Source organism: Rissa tridactyla, chromosome 5 (genome assembly GCF_028500815.1).
Source record: "Rissa tridactyla isolate bRisTri1 chromosome 5, bRisTri1.patW.cur.20221130, whole genome shotgun sequence".
Classification (NCBI taxonomy): domain Eukaryota; kingdom Metazoa; phylum Chordata; class Aves; order Charadriiformes; family Laridae; genus Rissa; species Rissa tridactyla.
The window spans coordinates 14,896,800-14,917,356 of NC_071470.1; the positions used below are offsets into that span (position 1 = coordinate 14,896,800).

The 20,557-nt window shown below is 41.6% G+C and overlaps 1 protein-coding gene across 1 annotated transcript in view; it reads right to left on the reverse strand.

Moving 5' to 3' along the window:
- Positions 1–20,557, reverse strand: part of GRXCR1 (glutaredoxin and cysteine rich domain containing 1) — a 42,018-nt gene that overhangs the window by 2,726 nt on the left and 18,735 nt on the right. The window contains exons 3-4 of the mRNA XM_054203132.1: positions 9,349–9,588; positions 715–780 (exon numbers count right to left, since the gene is read on the reverse strand). Of these exons, the coding sequence (XP_054059107.1) occupies positions 715–780; positions 9,349–9,588 (306 nt within the window). The remainder of the gene's footprint in view (positions 1–714; positions 781–9,348; positions 9,589–20,557) is intronic.

Consider the following 20,557-nt stretch of genomic DNA (forward strand, 5'->3'; position numbering starts at 1 on the left):
AGGAAAAAAGAAAATGCTTTGAGCAGCCACCAGCACAAGACCAGCAGAAAAGCGATGACCAGTAGAGATCTTGGCTTACAGCAAGATCCCACACCCCACGCGTCCTTAGGGAGCCTGCATCAACTGTTCGCGATAAATGGCAAACTTGCCCCACAGAACTTCAATGGACGAGGCAAACTGAGAGCTGGAGAAAGGCATGATAACCTGTAATTAGAAAATTGTGAATTTGTGCAAATTGGTGTAATTGGAAACTTCCACCCTTTGCCCAGATTTTATAGATGTCCAGCTTCAGGTCTAACCAGAACGCAGACGTGCAGGTTCCCAGCGCATTCACTGCAGCACACAGAGAAGCCGCTCAGCATCCACACCAGATGCCTGACTCCCTCAGGGCATGGTGAAGCTCAAATACCAAAGATCATGTCAAAAGTTATGGGAAAGGGAAAATGACTTGCTTTTCCTGCCGTGGCAAAATCAAGAGAAAGTGAAGATGGACATTTTGGTTTGATGTTATCGCCATTCACATTTTCTCAAAGTTAATGGGCTGGGATACTCCGGTATCATTCATTTGGAGAGAAAAACAAAAAAAAAGCATTGGAGATCATCAGTTTATATCAAAAGAAAAGGAACTGGTGAAAAAAAAAAAAAAAAGAAAATCTACACAGTTACAAATATTCAATGTACATTCCTTATATTTATTTGCAGAAATACAATTACCTCAATTTTGGTTAAGAGATCCTGCAGTTCCCCAGATTCATTCATTAGTAAAATTTTCTCAGCACCCTATTAGTAAGAAGAAGAAGAAGAAAAGGGTCAGCCAGTTTAGCATGAAAAAACAGAGATGATTAGAAGATTTGGCCTTGAAAATTTAAACAGGCTGAGGACAAATTTGGCTCTCATTAAGTATTTTGTAATTAGGTCAACCTTAGGAAAGCTAGAAGGAGAGAAGAATCTAATCGCAGCTCTGATAGCAGTGCCTGAAGTTCGTTACCAGGTGTCATATCGCATTGCCTTTTTGTAAAAGGTGACACAGCTTGGAAATTCTGATTGTGTTCCCTTTATTTTACAGGGTATGCTTCTTGACAGAATAAAAAATATGTCTAGTTACTGTGTCAAAAATTACATTTATACAAATATACAACACATCACAGAATGTAGCAAAATGAGAGGAGGAAATTGTGTTTCAAATATTCTGGCAGTTGAGCATTGAATTAAGACACAATATGCCTAATGGATAACACAAGGAGAAAAAGGGTAATGAAAATACTGCAACAACATTAAAGTCAGACACAACAATGAATAATAATAATTTAGTCTGAGTACATTAGGCCTCTGAGGGGTTCTGTGATCTGAACCGAGGCGGTACTGAAGTGGTTTTCCTTTTTTACTCCTGAAAGTAAATGTTAAGAGATTATTGCAAACAAAATTGAAGTGTCAAAGATGATGTAAAACTTTTTTTTCCCTTTTCTTCTAATTAGAGGGCGACATTTGAATGCTTACACTTCACTTATGTAACCAAATTCACTGAATACTAAATAATACCAAACACTCACAGACACTTTTAACCTGTGAATCACAAGAAACCAACAAAATGTGAGGAAACTGAGGCACAGACAGAGGGAACTGCACAGCCCTTACCTGCTACTAAGGGCTATTGGCCATATCTAGACCAGGTGGTGGGTTCATGCCATCACACTGCCCCAGTTTGCTATTCCCTGCATGTCCAAACTGTTAAATTTCATTTTGGGGTTTGCTTTTGGCACACAGCTGAGGTGCGGCAGGATGCTGGCACAGGGCTGAGGTGCAGTGGGATGCTAGTACCCAGGTGAGGTGTGGTGGGATGCTGGCACATGGACAAGGTGTGATGGGACGCTGGTACACAGCTGAGGTGTGGCGGGACACTGGCACAGGGCTGAGGTGCGGTGGGATGCTGGTACACGGCTGAGGTGTTGTGGGATGTTGGTACACGGCTGAGGTGATGTGGGATGTTGGTACATGGCTGATGTGCGGTGGGATGCTGGTACACGGCTGAGGTGTTGTGGGATGTTGGCACACGGCTGAGATGCGGTGGGATGCTGGTACACGGCTGAGGTGATGTGGGATGTTGGTACACGGCTGAGGTGTGGTGGGATGCTGGTACAAGGCTTGGATATACCGTCACTTTGGGCTGCCCAGAGTCAGCCAAAGGTGCTCTCAGCCCCAGGTCCCCACCAGCACCACTCTCCCTGTTACTGGGAGGTACAGGAAAGGCTGCCGGGGAGCACAGGGAACACATGTGGGTCACTAATGTACATATTAGTGTCCAACCATTCACTGTGCCTTCTGGAGACTGCAGCAGCTACAAGTGCGCAGCCCGAAAGCCAACTAAGGGCCATTAAAACATTGCAAAGGATTTTGTATGAGACCCTACTAAGGTTAGTTTCCCAGTAGAAAGTCTGTTTGGCCTGGCTTTGTACAAAAAAAGAAGCATTTTTGACTCTGTTTGATGATTTTCATTTGAGTTAAAAAGCAAAATATTAATATTTTAGAGGATGTGAGTGCCACTTTTGCAGTGAACGCTACTATTACAGTGCTACACATTCAAAGAGATTTTTTTTTTTTTTTTAAAAGAAGTATCTACAAGGTAATTAGTTGTGGCTGCTATTGAAATCTGTTATAGATCATGAGCACAGAGCGTACCAGCTTCGACATAGGCATTTGTGTCCCCAGCAGAGCAGCTTTTAGCAGCCCGTCACAGAATCACAGAATGGCAGGGGTTGGAAGGGACCTCTGGAGATCATCTAGTCCAACCCCCCTGCCAGAGCAGGGTCACCCAGAGCAGGTTGCACAGGAACATGTCCAGGCGGGGTTTGAATGTCTCCAGAGATGGAGACTCCACCACCTCTCTGGGCAGCCTGTGCCAGGGCTCTGCCACCCTCAAAGTAAAGAAGTTCCTCCTCATGTTTAGGTGGAACTTCCTATGCTCAAGTTTGTGCCCATTACCTCTTGTCCTGTCCCCAGGCACCACTGAAAAGAGCCTGGCCCCATCCTCCTGACACCCACCCTTTAAGTATTTATAAGCATTGATAAGGTCCCCCCTCAGCTGTCTTTTTTCCAGACTGAAGAGACCCAAATCCCTCAGCCTTTCTTCATAAGAGAGGTGTTCCAGTCCCCTAATCATCTTGGTAGCTCTCTGCTGCACCCTCTCCAGCAGTTCCCTGTCCCTTCTTGAACTGGGGAGCCCAGAACTGGACACAGTACTCCAGGTGCGGCCTCACCAAGGCAGAGTAGAGGGGGAGGATGACCTCCCTTGACCTGCTGGCCACACTCTTCTTGATGCACCCCAGGATGCCATTGGCCTTTTTGGCCACGAGGGCACATTGCTGGCTCATGGTCATCCTGTTGTCCACCAGGACTCCCAGGTCTCTTTCAGCTGAGCTGCTCTCCAGCAGGTCAGCCCCCAACCTGTCCTGGTGCGGGGGGTTATTCCTCCCCAGGTGCAGCACCCTACTGTCAGCCCCTCTCACGCTTGGCCTCGAATCTTGCTCTGCTTTCAGAGAGGAGGGGCAGCAGGAGCGACTGGCACCACCAAGCGAGGGTTTGCCAAGGCGAGGCTTTAAGGATTTGTAGCTTTATTGATGTAATTGCAGCACTGCAAATTCCCTGAGCCAGACAAGCCCTAATTTGCCCTCGTTTAGGGAAGGATCTTCTGCCAGTGGCAATAGTTGGCAAAAACACTCCTGTGACTTCTGCTCCCTGTCACAGCGAAGCTGTGGGACAATGCCGGCTGGCTTTTGAAGCAGTGTAATTAAAAGTCTGACAGGTTTCCCATTATAGATTCGTATTTTACAGGATTTATATTTCACCTGACATTCCCTCGGCCACCTGTGTTACTTGCAAAGTGGAAAGGCTCATTACTATGGTTTTAGAATTAAAAACTAAACGTCTGAATGGCTGTTGACGTTCTTAGGTGTTTCAGCATGTCTTTTCTGATTAGCAGCTGCCTCAAGTGAAATTTGAATAAAAGATACTATGCAGAGGTTAACCTTCCCTTTGGATCTGCGAATCTTAACACACAGAGTCTGTAATTAATAGAGTAATTAAAGCTGCTGTCAAATAAGTTCACTAGCTGCTTTCTGGCCAGAAAGTGATGCTTTTCTTTTTCTTCCTTGATTGTACTCAGTCCACACTTACCCACACAGGGATGCGAAACGTTACAGAGCCTGTCCTTCCTGAGACTGACAGAAGGAGCATGAGTGACAGCGGCCATAACATTTAGAGAGGCAGCAGGGAGAAGTGAGTTTTCAGTTTTGTTAACCAGTTAAATTTCAAAGCACCAGCCTGTGAACCCTTTATCTACTAACCTCAGGAGCTCTTGACCATGGTGGGGGAGCCCAGGGGCTGCGGTCAGGCCTTTGCCCTTCTTTTGGCAAGGAAACGCCACGGACTTGGCTAAATCACTCAACAGGTTTTCAAGACCATTTTTTATTCTTCAAAATATTTTCCCGATTTTCTCTTGAGAATGTCCAGAAATTAGCATCATATTTCAGGTACAGTCCCACTAATTGCAGAACTAGGGCAAATCCAAGGTTCATTAAATCTGTCCTGTCGCTAAAGCAGCCTGTTGCTCACTTATCTTGGATGTAGCCCATTACCATTTTCATGATGCAATTCTTCATCAAGGAGTACACATAGATATATGGCTCTGCGTCCAGCTGGACTGGAATTCCTGCTGATTTTGGGAAGCAGCCTCTCTTCCTCACACTTCCTTACACACAGAGAAAAAATCAGCATGGCGCTGCAACACCTCTCCTGCGGACACATTTGCTGCGCAGACAAATTAGCTCCTTAAAAATAAACTTTTGCAAAGTTTACAGGCGAGGCCTCTTGCTAAGGTGGCAGAATGCAACCACACGCCTTACCCTTACTGGACCTGCCGTGATTTTTTGCCGTGTCTTAAGGAGGACACAGGCTCTATATATCCCTGTCTTTGCCCAAAGCTCACACGTTCTTCAGCCTACGACTCTACATCTCTCACTGCGAGGTGCCCCTTGGCGGCAGACGTGCATGGAGCGTGATTAAATGCCTGGAAACCTGCCCACAAACCGAGAAAACTGACACCACAGTATATAGTACCAGCACCACAAACGCTGGATTTGATATGCAAAGAACTGAAAGATTGATATGTAAAGAGCTATCAGATTAATTAAATGCTCCTGAAATGTTAAAATGCAAAACGGAGGAAGCAAGTGGGAAAACACTAGTTGACTCAATGCAATGATTACACCATAGTTTCGCTGCCACTGACCCGCTCACATCCACCCCACCAAGTGAACGCCAGGAGAACATGTTCAACAAACCATAGAGGCAATTGAGAGCTACCAATTACATACGGCCGCTGGAAAGCAGCAAAAAGGGAGCAGTTACTACTTGCATAACAAAAACATGTCACACAGATATTTTCTAAAACTCAATTACAAAAGTAGCCTCATCATTCTTAGGAAATAATCGTAACCAATGAGTCAAATAAAATAATTTACTGTAAAGCTCGTGGATTCATTACAGCTGGGGAAATTTAATAGGAAATAGTTTCTTCATGAAAAAAAAAATTAATGAATTCACATATTTGAAAAAGATTCAAGTGGGTTTATATGGCAGGTGAATACTGAATTCAGTCACACATTTAAAGTGAAAAATAAAATAAATGTATTTTAAAACAATTATGCAGTGAGCAAACATCTTTACTAAAGATGACTCTATTTGCCTTCTTTTTATGTGCATCCCTTTCCAGCAGAGTGGGTCTTTACCTAACATCAACCTCTAACAGTCCTGGGTGCCTTTGTAAAAGAGTAAATGAATGCTCCATTTTTTTTATTTTTTTATTTTTCTGTGTTGCTTTCTGGGTTTTGGAAGTCATTTTTTATTCTGCTTTGGTGTCCCAGCAGATGGCATAATTCCATTTCAGATGGAGACAGGCTCAGGTGAAAAGGAGGGATGAGATCAGCTGGTGAAGAGCAGGCTGCAGCAAGAACCTGCAATTTCCTGAAAGACTGATAATTAGACAGCGTGTGTCAAGAAATACAATGATTCGATCCTGGAAAAAAAAAAAGATTAAAAAACCTGCTGTACTGCAGCATGCAGGACTTTGCTTGGCAGGGGCTAAATATGATTTTTCTATTGCTTCTGCCCAAGGCAGGGGTGTGTTTCATTCCCCCTGCACGGGCGATGATGAATTCCACAGCGCCGTGAAGATTTATCTGCGCAGCCTGCAGTGCTCCAACAGCCTTGTCCCTGCTTCTGAACGGCTGGGGTACCGTATACTCTGTTAGATGCACATATGTTGTGTTCCGGTGCTTTTGTTACACCTATCTCATTAAAAATAATCTTGTCCCCTTTCAAAACTGTTCATATTTTAATTAGGGATTGGGGTTTTTTGTCTCCTTATGACTCATTGAAAGGTGCCTGGCTCAATATAGATTCTCCTTTGTATTGTTACATGTAATGTCCTTCGGGGAGGGATTTGCCAGGAAATAAATATTCAAAAATTAAAAAAAAAAAAAAAGAAGAGAGACAGAAAAAGAGATAGAAAAAAATATTGCATGATTAATTTACTGACACGCCAGGCTTCTGGATTCCTGTGTTGCATTTACATATCAGAAGATAATTATCCTAAAAGGCTTTATAGAAATGTCCACTGTTACCAATGAGACCAAATTCTGTAATTAGTTCTACATCACATTTTAATGAAACACAAGCTCAGCACAGGCTCCAGCCAACTTACTGCCTTTGGTGTCACGGATGCATTGTCTTCTTAAGGTGCCACATCCACCGGGCACTGACGTAGCTGGGGGGTCACTACTTCCTTGCCAGACCTTCTCGATACGCGAGGTGCTCCCCCCTCATTTCTCTTCCTGAACGAATGAACGCCAACCTCTCTTATGAAGCCGTGTTAAGACAGAGAAATTAAAACTGCCATAAAATAATGGGGGTTTGCCACGTTTACCGAGCGCAGTGCATGGACGAACATCCCTTACCAGGGGGCAGTGACAGGTTGACCCTGGGGCTCTCCCTTCCCACCACCCCGGGGGCTGCCTGGGTTCGTTCTGCTCACATCCAACTTGGTTTTCCCATCCTGGTTCACCTCAGCTAAAGCACATTAAAGAGAGATGCCGCAGCAATAGATCCAAAGCAGCAGTGCCGCCCAGTGTGGTGATAATCAGTAGAGATCAGCGGAGGGCAGAAACCTGGCTTCTGCCAATATGGGACCCCCCCGCAACCTGTGCTCACAGAGGAGGTTTCTGCTCTGTGAGCACAGGTTTGGGGGGACCCATATTGGCAGAGCAAGGGGTTGCCACCCTCCTGGCTGGCCGTGATGCTCCCCGTGAGCAGAGCAGGCATCTCCTGGACCATTCCCTGCCCACAAAGCAGATTCTCCACAAATAATATTGCTGTTATGTAGAATAAATTCATAATCCTCTCCCGGAGCTAAAGTCTGCTCCATTTAACCACAGTGTGCCTCATCAATTTAATCAAAAAAAGAAAAAAAAAGAAAGAAAACACCCCCCAAGTCTGATTTTGGAGTTGTTTTGCAGATGAATACTTTTTTCTTCTTTTTTTCTTGTGTTAAACAATATGAATGGAGTTGCTGTGCTGTAATAAACGTCTGTAGACCAGAATACCAAATTCTTTCTTCATTTTTTTACCTACAGGAGTTAAAACCTGCTGAGCACCTGTCAGCAGGTAGTTGGACGGCTAGATTTGTCTCTCCCGCAGACACCTACCTTCTTAATTCACTTGCCTTCCTTCCTATACCTCTCCAAAATATCTCATGCAATACTTAAATGGTTTTAATGAGATTGTATTGTTTGTTACACTATTGCTCCTCTGTTAAAAGACAAGATCTTGTCAAAAAAAAAAAAAAGACGGTAATGAATTAGTGGCCCATCCATCACACCAACATGACTGGAAGCAGGCTTTACCCAGAGCTGAGCAAATAATTTATTCAATCCATTTCAGCATTTTAACTTAATTCTTTTGAGAAATTGATCACTCATGGACGGAGATTTTCTCGGACTTGGTCATAACTCACTACTTTTATTTTTAAGATGATAATTAAGCCAACTGAAGTCTGAATCCTGTTGAATTTTGAGCTGCTTTTGAATGAAGAACTGCTGTTCCTGGCTGTCTGGAGAACTCTCCAGCTCAGGTTTTGGATAACAGCATTCTCTACTAGGAGGCAAAATCCCCTGTCTGCTGATATTCTGCACACAGGCGGTTCTGCAGTGGCTGCAGCGGTCTGGCGAGCCCTGGGCTAGCAAATGCATTTGTTAGAGTGCTTGGGGAACCACTCCGAGAGCGAGGAATGGGATGGGGAGAAAGGGTATTTGAGTGTTTATACATGCCCAATATCCATTATGACCTGAGGCTTGATTACATCGCATTTCGTTACTTAAATCTTTTGTGAAAATGAAAGTGTTAAGCGATACAAACACAATAACCCCGCTGTGTTTAAATATAGTTTGCCTTCACAAATCACAGTCTCGCTGTTCCTGCTAATTGCTAGTTCTTTACTGCTCGAGACAAATACCTTCTCTGAGCTCTCAAGCTGTTTTATTTGTGCTGCTTTCCTGATTCTCTTTCTTTCAAACTCTGATTTTTTTCAGTTTCCAAGAAATAGATTTCGAAAGTACAGGCTGGCCTTAATGAAAATGTGATTTCAAATATCAACAGTCTTTTAGACGCAGAGTACCAGAGTACAAATTTGGATTGTAGTTTTCCATTTGGAATTTATGTCTTGCAACAAGGCAGATTCTCTCCCTTTTACTGCTAGGATTTTCTAAAATTAAGTATTAACCAATCCTGTACCTAAACCAATGTTCAGCTGATCACAGATGCCCACTACAGACTACATCATGTGAAATTCAACGCGTGTTTAAGGTCTGACACCCCAAGCTGTTAGTTTCATATTCAACACAGATATTACTAAATGACAGGTTTATGTTATGGGTGGTCATCTTCGTGGGTCAACCATACACACAGGTTCCCATGAGGAAAAAAAATACATTTCTCTAGATTTTCATGGTTTCAACTACAAAGATAGGCTATTTTTTAAGAAACACAAGATAGCTTAGAATGTATTACTCCATCTTATTCCCCTCTTCATAGTCTCTCCCTGGTTATCTTTTGCATCTTCAGATCAAACCTATCAGTGAGGATCTGCGCTGCACATACCACAAAGGGTTCTCTGGTTTTGATTGTTCCCATCATTCCAGCATTGCAAACAATTTGCTAAAAACCCTCCTTCCCATTCATCAAGATTTTCATCTGTTCTTCCAGACCGCAGAATAAAACATAGGCTTGGGCTTTACTTACCCCAAGATAATGGCCATCGATAAACACAACAGGGAGCGAGGGAACTTCACAGACCCTCCTGCATCTTTCATCCAGTTCTTTTCCATAATCGCTGTTCAGAGCAATATTTTTTTCTTCAAATTTAACCCTGTGATTTTGAAAGATCTTTCTAACCAGTTCGCATCTTTCAAAAGTGGTTCTCACCACACGAAGGCTGGTAGTATAAATTATTATGCGGCCAAATTCTGGCACTGTTGATACCTGGGGAGGAAAAAAATAAGTTCCAATTACATTAAATAAAGTGTTAATGGCTTCCAAGTGTTGAGCAATTTCATTTAAGATATTTTCAAGCAAAAATATGTATCTTGAAAACACACTCCAACATTGTACTTTTTTCAAATGTAGAGATGAAAGGGAGGACTTAAGTTCTTGCAATCATCAGCTTAAGGCAATTTAAGCTGTTTATCTAAGTAAGGTGCAACTCTACTTTTCTCAGAAAGCTTTGGAGATGGTGAATCAACCCCAACACTTTCAAGAAACAGATATATTTTAGATCCTGGTAGACTTCCAAAAGTGAATAAGTCATCACCCTCTTGCTGTTGTCCTGTACACAGGGTCACCCCTCCTTCCCCAAGGAGGAAAACACAGTGCTGAGAGTTAATCCCCTCTCATCTATTCAAGCACAAATTCTTCAGAGTGGCAATAGTAATGTGAAGGTAGGACTCCCCTGACCCCGCCGTTTTGAGAGATGTCTGATTCTGTTATAACAGTGACTCGCTTTTGCACAAACACCATCTGGTAGTACCCGGACTAAGCCTAAACTTGCTAGTTCAGGTGCTGTTGGCAGCCTCCTTTCGGCAAGGACAAGAGCCTAAACTAAATTCCATCAAGTCCATGAGCCAGTGCTAACTTACAATACTGTAGGTCTCTCCAAGCTAAACTAGTTTACGACTGCAGAGGGGACAGATGTATCCCTACTTTTTAGTGTGGATCTACGTCAAACTACTCTAACATCCAACCAACAATAAAAAAGTTTGTCGTGTGCGTATTCAGTGTCCCATTCAAAGCCCACTGCAGCTAGCGGAGGCAGTTCCCTTGGCTTTGGTAAGTTTCATACTACAATGCAGATTTTACTTTTTATCCCACTTCTTCATAAGTAAAAGTTTATGCCGCATCTTTTCTTTCTGGGATGAAAACAATCAGGGAGGGTAAATATTACACAGACTAGTTTGTCCAAGAGAGTGGTACATTTTCAAAAAGCCCGAGAATCATTGCTTTAAACAAAGACATTATGTTCAGATAAACAGGTAAAATCCTAGCTGTTTTAGAAGGTGGTAAAGCATTTCCAAGCTTTTTGAATTTTCCATTATGTCCAGCAAATGATATTTAATCACTTCAGCAGTATTCCAGGAGTAAAACGAGAAGTTAGAAAATAATAGGCAAAGATACATGTAACACACTGTAGAAATCTACGGAAAATTAACCTATTGGGCAAATAGATAACTGTTGAACTATGTCATGTAATAACCATAAAGAAAAGGTTGTAAAGTTGGGTAGATGCCATTGCAGGTTTTGCCAAATAACGAAGTCATGATTTATCTTACTATGTAAATGTGAAAAATAGTCATTGTGAAAACAATATTCTGCTCAAAAAGGTGTTTACAAGGTTCAACGGATGGTGAAGAGGTCTCGGGAAAAGCCCTTGTGTTTTACAGATCACTTAGAGAACATTGGAAGTGTAATTGCAGGCATTTGCAATTTATCAATTGTCTGTCTCCTGTTCTGGGGAGGAAGCCTGTTGTGATAGGTCAGTATTTACTTCTCTTTGAACGGACGTCAGAAATTCAATTTTAGGAGCAGATGTTGTAAAAAGTGGGCGACTTTTCTCCAGTCTGTTTTCTAGGTTGAAAATCTGTTATACCGTCGCTGCAGCATTGACTTTTCTCCAGCGTATTTTCACACATTCCAAGGGAGAGGATTAGCTCGTCTTCTGCTTGTAAGAGAAGTACTCTACATAAACACTGCCCATGCACGGGTTGCTGGAAGGAAGAGTAGTTCATCCTTTTCAGAAGTAACGAAAAGGAGTTCTTAAAATATTCCTTCAAAAGATAATTTCACATACTCATTGTTTTCTCCTCTTCGTAGTGAAAATACGTTTTGAAGAGGGAAACTATTCAACAGGATGGAAATTCTTGTTCCTTCTTAGCTCTAATCTTCACTGCTGTTTGTTCCCAGACACCGGTGGCTGGCAGCACAGACACAGTCATTATCTAGCGAAGCATCAGGACTGTGGTGTCCCTGCAGCATACAAATAAGCAGCTGAAGAGACGGAAAAGTGGAAGGTTGTAAAGTGATCTGGAAAGATATCAAGTGGAAGGTGTGTATGCAGAGTTACTTTTACGTTTATTCCTTTATTTTTTCCTAATGTGGTAATGAAGAAATACCCTTGTTTGCCCTGCACAGAAGTATGAAGGGTATTGACTAAATCATTCTGTAGGGAAATTTTAGCAAACAACTCGTTTTCTCTGCTACAAACACACAGGACTTGTCCTTGGCAGTACTTTGTCATACCAGGGAAAATCCTTCCTGTCACCTGTCTTGAACCACACTGGTAATTAAAAATAGGAGTCAAGACAGTTAGAGGGATTTACATGGAGTTTTTTTAATGACAATCTATGCTAATTCCTATTTTGTTACCTAGTTCGATGACTACAGCCTGCAATATTTAGTGACTAGAATACACTCTTGAAGTAAATCAGCTGAATGATGTTTGAACATTATGCTTTTCCTTCCTGGGTTGGAACTGTGGCAAAAACATAATAAATGACAAGTAATGTAAACAAATGAATAGGAAGACATTTTAGAAAATGAACTTTTACAATTTTGCATAACAAACTTCAAATTACAATCGTCTCCTATGTTTAGGAAAAATGGAAAGTTGTAAAGTGATCTGGAAAGATATCAAGTGGAAGGTGTGTACGCAGAATCACTTTTATGTTTATTCCTTTATTTTTTCCTAATGTGGTAAATGCACGTAAAATTTTACCTGAAGATAAAGAGAAGGTAATTCTCTGGTTAATGGGCATGACAAAACTACTTGGACTGTGGAAGCTGGTCAGAAGGACAAACCGAAAGATGTGGAGCAACTTACATTGACCACTTTCTCTCACCTTCTGTAGGCGGGATTCTCATTGATACCTGAAGCTCATGGAAACCATCTGGCCTGAGGTGGCAACTTTTCTGTCAGATTCAGAAAACCCCGTGCACATGGGCCAGGAGTGTGCTTCAAAGAAGGTGTCTATGTAGAACGACTGCCAAGGAAAGGACTTAAGTTTCAGAGGAAAACAAATTTGCTTTAGTAATGATCTTCTACATCATTTACAGGTTTTAGTTTAACAGCACAGTGCTATCGTCTCCCAAAGGGTCCAAAGGCAGTATCTGTCTTACTGCATCAGCCTGAAGAGCTTGCATTTTGCTTAGGAGCTTCAAATAGGCAGGACCAGGCATTACCCACGTCACTTCATGGCCCAGACGCCACTCCCTGTGACTGGAGAACAGCTGCCCTTTTTTTCTCAATCTAGAGGGAAAAAGCAGTTGTTGCACCAGTTCAATCCTGTTCATGGTTGAACAGGAGAAAACCAAAAGCTCTTTCTTCTTTTGCACCTGACTCAAGCCCTTTCCCAGACTTCTCTACCAGGTGGATCAGGGCTTTCACAAATGAGGAGTTATTTACACTTTGGTGTACCTCTCGCTCTGCCATCCCACCATCATCCATCTGACACGGTTGCAACTAAATGTAATCATTAACTGAGCAAGTCTTCTGCAAACAGCGTGAGGGATGTCACCCCATGAGGCTGAATACGTAAGCTTAGCATCAAGAGGCACCACAGAACAGAGGAGGAAATTGCTGATGAAAAAGAGAAGGCTTAATAGAGCAAACAGATGAGCAACAAAATGGAGGGATGCAGGGAACCGAAAAAAGGGCTGAAAAGCCAGAAATAACCAAAAATAGATAACAAACCAAAACACAAAATGTCAGGGTACTGACAAAGGAAGAGTAGTACAAACGAAATGTAGAAATAAAAACACAAAAAATATGACAAAAAAAAGAGACAGACAGTGAAACAAAACAAAGTAAATGATAAAACAGACAGAAGGTCACTGGAATATGACATCCTGAACCTTTTTTAAAAGAAATCCTGGCAGCCAGTGTAAATGTACAACAACAAATGTATTTACAGAATATGTGAATCTCCAAATTGCTTCAATATTTTGGGGTATTTTTAATAAAAAAACTTTTTATATTACTGGAGCTGTGGAAATACGAAACGTTTGGGAATCGTAGTCTTAAAATACATGTTTGAGAGTTTACCTTTTCTGTAGAGCAGTTGCAATGACAATAATAACAGACTTCTCAGTAGCTCTGAAAACATTGTATAACCATCAGGTGTTTCCATGGTGTTTCTGAAAGCCAGTTAAATGTGTATGCCATAAAACTCCCACGGACGTCTCTGGGTTGAGACCTTCCCCCCTGTATCTTACCCCCAGCTTCTGGATCCAGCTGCAGCTGAAGCAGCAGCAGCAGAAAGCATCCGTGTTTCTCTACTGGTCCCACAGCTACCCTGGCCTTGACCAGTCCCCCCAGCCCGAGCAGGTATCACTCACACTCCTATTTGTAAGGGCAATTTCTACAATGAATTATTGAATAAAAATACTAGATTATCTCTTCAGCATATTTTTCATTAATTGCTTTCCCAAGGCTCTAGATTTTCCTCAGTACCTTTTATGACATCTTTATGTCTGCTTTGCTGACTTTGAGTGGCTCTTTACCTTTGGAACAAAACTCTTCCCGTGGGTTTTTTTGCAGCACAGCTAAGGGCCGGCGAAATTCAGAGCAGAGGGAGTGGTCCAAGCCAGTGCATTTCTACTTGTGGTGTAAGGACCACGGATGGACCTTGGGGCATACAGCAATTATTCCTAAAACAAGTGGTAGCATTCGCTACCTGAAAACCTTTGTATATGACTGTGTCTGCATGAGAGCGAATGGACAAGCCCAGCAGTTAAGAGGAATATTCATGGTGTTAACCTAATTTTTGTTTGGTTGCAAATGAAAACCATAACAGCAACACTACAAAAGTACTCATGGGATTATTATTTTTTTTAATCCTTTCTCTGGATAGAAGGCATAAACATGTGTTTTAGCCTCATTGGTGTGAGAAGAATAGCTATTTATATTCATATCCATATATAATTTATTTCAATAGCGGCGTCACCCACAAATTTACAATTGGTTCTTTTAAAGTGCAAAGTAACAAATGCAAAAAAAAAAAAAAAACAACCACCAAATCCACTCTATTCTTTGCACTGTACGCTTTATATGAGCAACTGTATTCTAGCAAAAGCAGAATATTTTTCTGCTAAGATTAATGGGCTGGTATAATACTTTTGGCAAAAGCTGAAATGTTAATGCCATCCTTTATCACATACAAGATTTTTAAAGGTTTTTACTGTGTTTGGATATAACATTCAGCTAACGTTATTCATGCGGCAGTGAATTGCTTCTGTGACCTAAATCAATGGCTGATATGCCCTTCTCTGTCTCAGAATATCATCTTTCAACATCTCGGAGTGTGCTGCTGAAATATGCACCCCTTGGCTTTGTAATTAGATACTATCAGACTGGAAGAAGTATCTGCTGTCCACTAAGTCGGTAGAGGCAGGAATCTAGAGCACATTATAAACCCTGCGCCAGAGACGCTTCAGTGAGTAAATGTAACACCCGTGAGATAAAGAAAATGTTGAGCAAGAGAAAGTTAGTGTGTGTATATATATATATTTATGTATGCCTATATGGGCATATATATATATTTATGTATGCTTGCATATCTACAAGTTTTAAATTAAGCTGCTCACTTCATAATTGGTATTGCATACCTTACAGCTTGAACTAGTATCAATAACTGACTGGCAAGAAGAATTAACGGTCTAATGCTGATTTTCTGACCACAATCTGGTTTGGACTTTTTGTTTTTATTTTCCACTCAGAACCAGAAGGGAAGAAAGCGGCTACCACTTTCTTGTTGAAGAAATTCTGTAGAAAAAATAATCAACTCAAACATTTCATTTTTGCAAGACTGAAAAGCTTTTACTAGCTTTTGAGTTTTTAAAAGGCTTTCACTAAAAGTAATGTATTCTTCCTGAAAAGTTTATTTTAAAGTAAAAAGTTATCACCAAAATGTTTCCCTTTTTTTCTACATGACATTTCATCAGAACATAAATGTTTTCCAAAATGTATAGCTTTTAATGAAAAACATACTTTTCATCATGTCGCTGTTTCGATGAAAATGTGTAACAGCCTTTGAACAAGATGGCTGGAAATTGAAGGTCTGTGTTCTGGTGAAAACTATAATATTTGCCATCACAACAACCTAGTACAACGCTAATGCAGTTGTGAACCAGTCCCTTCTGTCCGTCATTGCTGGTTGCCTCCTGCAAATTAAAGGTTTAACGGCATTTTTCAGAAAGAATTGATTCGCTGGCCGAAAGACCTATTCCAACAAACAGACTTCATCGACCAAAGTAACGTGTTTTTCTTCGGCAGGTAAGCTCTGTTTATGTGTACGAGAGGAACTACAAGTGGTCCCTGGCTGTGGCGTGCGCTCTCGGTATGAAATCACATTCCCTTCCAATTCACTGTTTGCAATTTCAACCCTCCATGGGCTCTCACACAGCAAAGCACATTGCGCACTTAAATTCAAATTTAAGCACTCTCTTAAGAGCTTTATTACGTTAAGGCTGCAGTCCCGTTTGCATTGTCTTCAAGGACCTGGCACTATATCAATATTTGGGAACATTCAGAACCTGAATTTTATTAAATTCGGAAAACTGTGCATTCTAGTAGAGCTCAGTAGAATAAAGACTTGCGATAGTGCAAGTCATATACTCAAGTCAAAGCATGTACTGACCTTCTCTTAAATACATCACTTCGAAAACGCTACATTTTTTCTTATCCAGTTTTGGTAATTGCAGGAACCTTTTCAAACTGAAGGAGGGTAGATTTAGATTGGATATCAGGAAGAAATTCTTTACTGTGAGGTTGGTGAGGCACTGGCACAGGTTGCCCAGAGAAGCTGTGGATGCCCCATCCCTGGAGGTGTTCAAGGCCAGGCTGGATGGGGCTTTGAGCAGCCTGGTCTGGTGGGAGGTGTCCCTGCCCAGGGCAGGGGGGTTGGAACTAGATGGTCTTTAAGGTCCCTTCTAACCTGAACCATCCTATGATTCTATGATTCTATAACTGTAGGACTTGGAGTCTGTGACGCCGTGTCGTTGGGACAGTGAAATGATATCACCAGCTACCATCCTTATAACCATCAGCAAGCTGGGAAGGTCTATCGATGCCAATTTACAAGTGAGGGCATCAAGAGCTGCACTCCTAAATAAGGCAGCCAGAGAGTATGGGATGCTCCCAAATATAGATACTAGTTTTGCTTCCCCCAAGAAAGCAGTCAGGTCACTCTTTCTCTCAGCTTTTAAAATAGCAAAAATACCTGTGTCACTTTTGTGCGCTTGTATTCTGTCACTCGCCTCCCGCACAAACAGCAGCCCCAGGAATACATTCATTTCCAAAAGCTGCATAGGACTGCAGGCTCCTCTGCCTGATTGAGCAGCCCAACACAGGGCATGAAACATCTCATTTTTTCCCATTTCGGTTTGAGCTCTGAGGAGCTGGTCATAGTTACTGAGAAGGGCTGTGATCCAGCAAGAACCGGAATTCTTTGATCTTCTAACCTCTGGGCAGCTGTCTCTCTTATCTACACACCCACCACATACTGCCGATTGTAAAATAGCACAATTTTATCTCCTAAGGTGGGCATCCTCAAAATTGTTCAACAACTGCAGCGTAAAATGGATATCATACCTAGGATGCTGGTATGGTATATTTATATAAGTCTGCAATTCATTCGTACTTTTCAGGCCGTATATCAGTTTTGGGGATGTCAGTGAAAATAACAAAAGTAATAATAATATTGCACGTGATATTTATACCGTTCCTTTCATCCTAAAATCACTTGACTAAATACTAAAAAAAAAAAAAAACAAAAGGAGGGTTCTCCATCCTCTACCACCATGTATGTGGGTGCTGTGAGCCTTTCTGTTCCTCCCTAAATACAATATAACATCATACCCTTTCTTCTGCCACTGCAAGCTTTCCCACATCTCTTCTGTCAAAGTGTTTTCATTTCAAAGCAGAAAAAATACTTGCAATACCACGGAAAAGGAGTGCAGGGCACGACCTTTCCTCTCCCTGCTCTTTGTAGTGCTCCAGCTATTGGCAGGTTCAGAAGGTCCAAAGACTACAACTGGGCTCACCTCCCAATGTCCTTGTTACCGTCCATCCAGCACACACCCATACAATCAGGCTGCAGCCTGCTCTCCGGTGACCCGAGCTCAGGTAAGAGAACGGGTTATCTCCCTAGGGTTTGTGGTGTCTGCCAGAACCCTGATGCCTCTTCGGAAAGTGTAGACTTTCCAAAGTCAAAGCACCTGCTGCAGGTGTGGCATTGCCTCCGGGGGAAAAAAGCAGCTCCTCTTCAACAAGGCAGAGCGATGCTGTGGAAGTCAGCCAGGGCAACCTTTAGTACGGCGTTCAAACTAGCAGCAAGAAGATCCATATCTGTCTGTGCCTAATTGGATTTTATTTATCAAGCTTTGGAAGGTCTATCACTGTTATCTTATTAATTTATTCATGCCATCCTGTATATGATAGGAATAAATTAAACCTGTGAAAATCAGAAGCAAAAGATAATCCTGTGAGTAATTCTAAACGAGTCTGCAATTCTCCCAGGAAGAAACAACACGGTGATATAATGTTTGTTCCTCTCCTTTGCTTGCTCGCTCCTTATTTCTATGGTTGGTTGTTTCTTTTTCTTACTTGCTCCGTATTTCTATGGTTGTTTCTTTCTTTTGCTTGCTCGCTCGCTCTTTACTTCTCTCTCTCCATTCAACGCCTCCAAGAAATTCTTCCCAGAGAAAAAGAGAGTCTCTGGGAAGACACTTGGCACTGTTACTTATGTTTATAAGAAAGGAGAAGCATTCCTTTGTTGCACAAGGATGCTGCCCACAAAGTCTGAAGTGGAAAAAGCAAGAGCTACCGAAAACAGTTTTGTCCTCGGGAGTTTACAAGAGGCAGTAGAAGTTGTTTGAAAAAGGAGCGTCCAACAATCTCTTCTTGCATCGTGCGGCTCCTTGAACTACTCCTGTATTCAGCAGAAGGGACCTGAAACCAGACAAGTTGCACCCGGACTGTCCTGTAACATCGCTGAAGCTACTTTTGGTAGCCTGGCATATGGGGCGTAGGTTAAGACAGGTAACAGCTGAGCTGCTTACACGAGTTGAGTGTTTCTATCTTCTATACCTTACAGTCTTCATCACGTTAGTACCTCTCGTCTTTCTTTTTTCTTTCCAAAGGAAATACCGTAGGGTATTTTTGATCCCTATCTTATCTGCACAGTCAGCACAGTAATGTATTTTATAGATGATAAAATGTAAGCATTTAGAGGGTCAAACCGTATCTCAGCAAGGTATTATCTCTCATACCCCTTTTTTTGGAGCAGCCAGTTGTATCTGTTCATGGACAGTAATGGAAGAAATTATTACAGCAAGGAGTAATAATGGCCAAAATATTGTCCTGGAAACAACAGATATTGCAAAATTGCCAAAAAGTGGGTTTTCTTTTTCAATTTCCTTGCAAAGCCTTCAAACATAATCCTGATGTGTTGTGAAAAACCTTCAAATGATACACTCTCAATCAAATACTGTTTATGTATCTATTAATGTAACTGCCTGAAATGTTTCTTATGAGTGAAAAATAATTACAGTGTTAATTGAGAAAACGCCATTACACTGTCCTTAAATGCAGTTAAGAATTCTTTCTCAGATAATCCAGTGATGGTCATAGGAACCAAATCACAGATATCTCTTGCTTAATTATTTAAAAAAACCTTCAATGTTGCAGAGATCGCTGTGAATCTACTTGCTAGCACCTTCTTCCCCTCTCATTAGCCCTGTAAGGACACCAATTAAAATACAATGCTAGGAAGCACAAGGCAAATAGCAATAAAATATTAGAGCCAAGCAAATTGTCCCATGGGTAGTCCTTGTACAGTTGGCCTGCATGAACTTTGGACTGCCAATAATTTTGAAGCTTCCACCACCAGTAAAAATGAAATCTTTCTGAGTCCGTCCATATCAGAAAAATCCAACACGTAATTCAGGACAGTGCAGTTTTCTTAACAGCACTAGCCAGAGAACCTGATTTCAGAAAATTTTCATCAGCCAACACAATGACCATGCAAAGATAATATGCAATTATGTTTTAGGACAGACAGATTCAGTTCTTGGCCATTTACAGCAGGAAATTCCCAGTGCAATTTTAAGGTAGCAGTGAGGAAATACCCAAACCAAGCAAGGCACATAATAACTTCCCACTTCATTTGCAAAGTGTGCTGTGGGATCTTACACCAAAACAGAGAGTTGAAACCTGATATACTATCTTTCATCCTTATTATGACCTCACCTACGAAATATGACTCTGGAGCCAAGTGTTTCCTCGATTAAGTAGCATCTAAAATCAGGATTTGGGCATTGTCCCATTGCTTTAGTTTCTTTGAGTATATCAATCATTATAAGCTACAGAAAGCATTATTCTAGGATGATTACTTTAAATCAGTTAGCTTGGCTAATGATACAGATACATTTGGAGTTTTTTAGCCAGTAAATCGATAACCAAGATTCAGCCCTGTGAAGCAAACATGATGGAGAGAATGCTCTGCCATTCACAAGGCGTTCACTATATACAGTGAATGAAACTGCAGTATTTCCTAGAATACACTACATAAAGGGAAAATATTTGTCACTAAGAAGGTTGACTGGAAATGAACTTCGTAGTGTGATTTTCTAGCTCTTGGTTAACAATTTCTTGAGCACACTTGGGGAAAGTTCCATGGGAGTTTCTCAGTTTTCTCATTTTACCCAATACAGCATTTGCTTGTCAGGTGAGCAAAGTGGCCTCAAACCACGGGGGAAGCACACTTGATTTTTCTGATATTGACCTTCATCTTCACTGAGAGCTTGATTGCTTCTCAGCCTTCAGCGGCAGGGCCATAGCACAATCCAGCCTTGTTCTTTCCTCTGTAATGTCAGCTCTGAAATGAACTGACTGGGAAAGAGG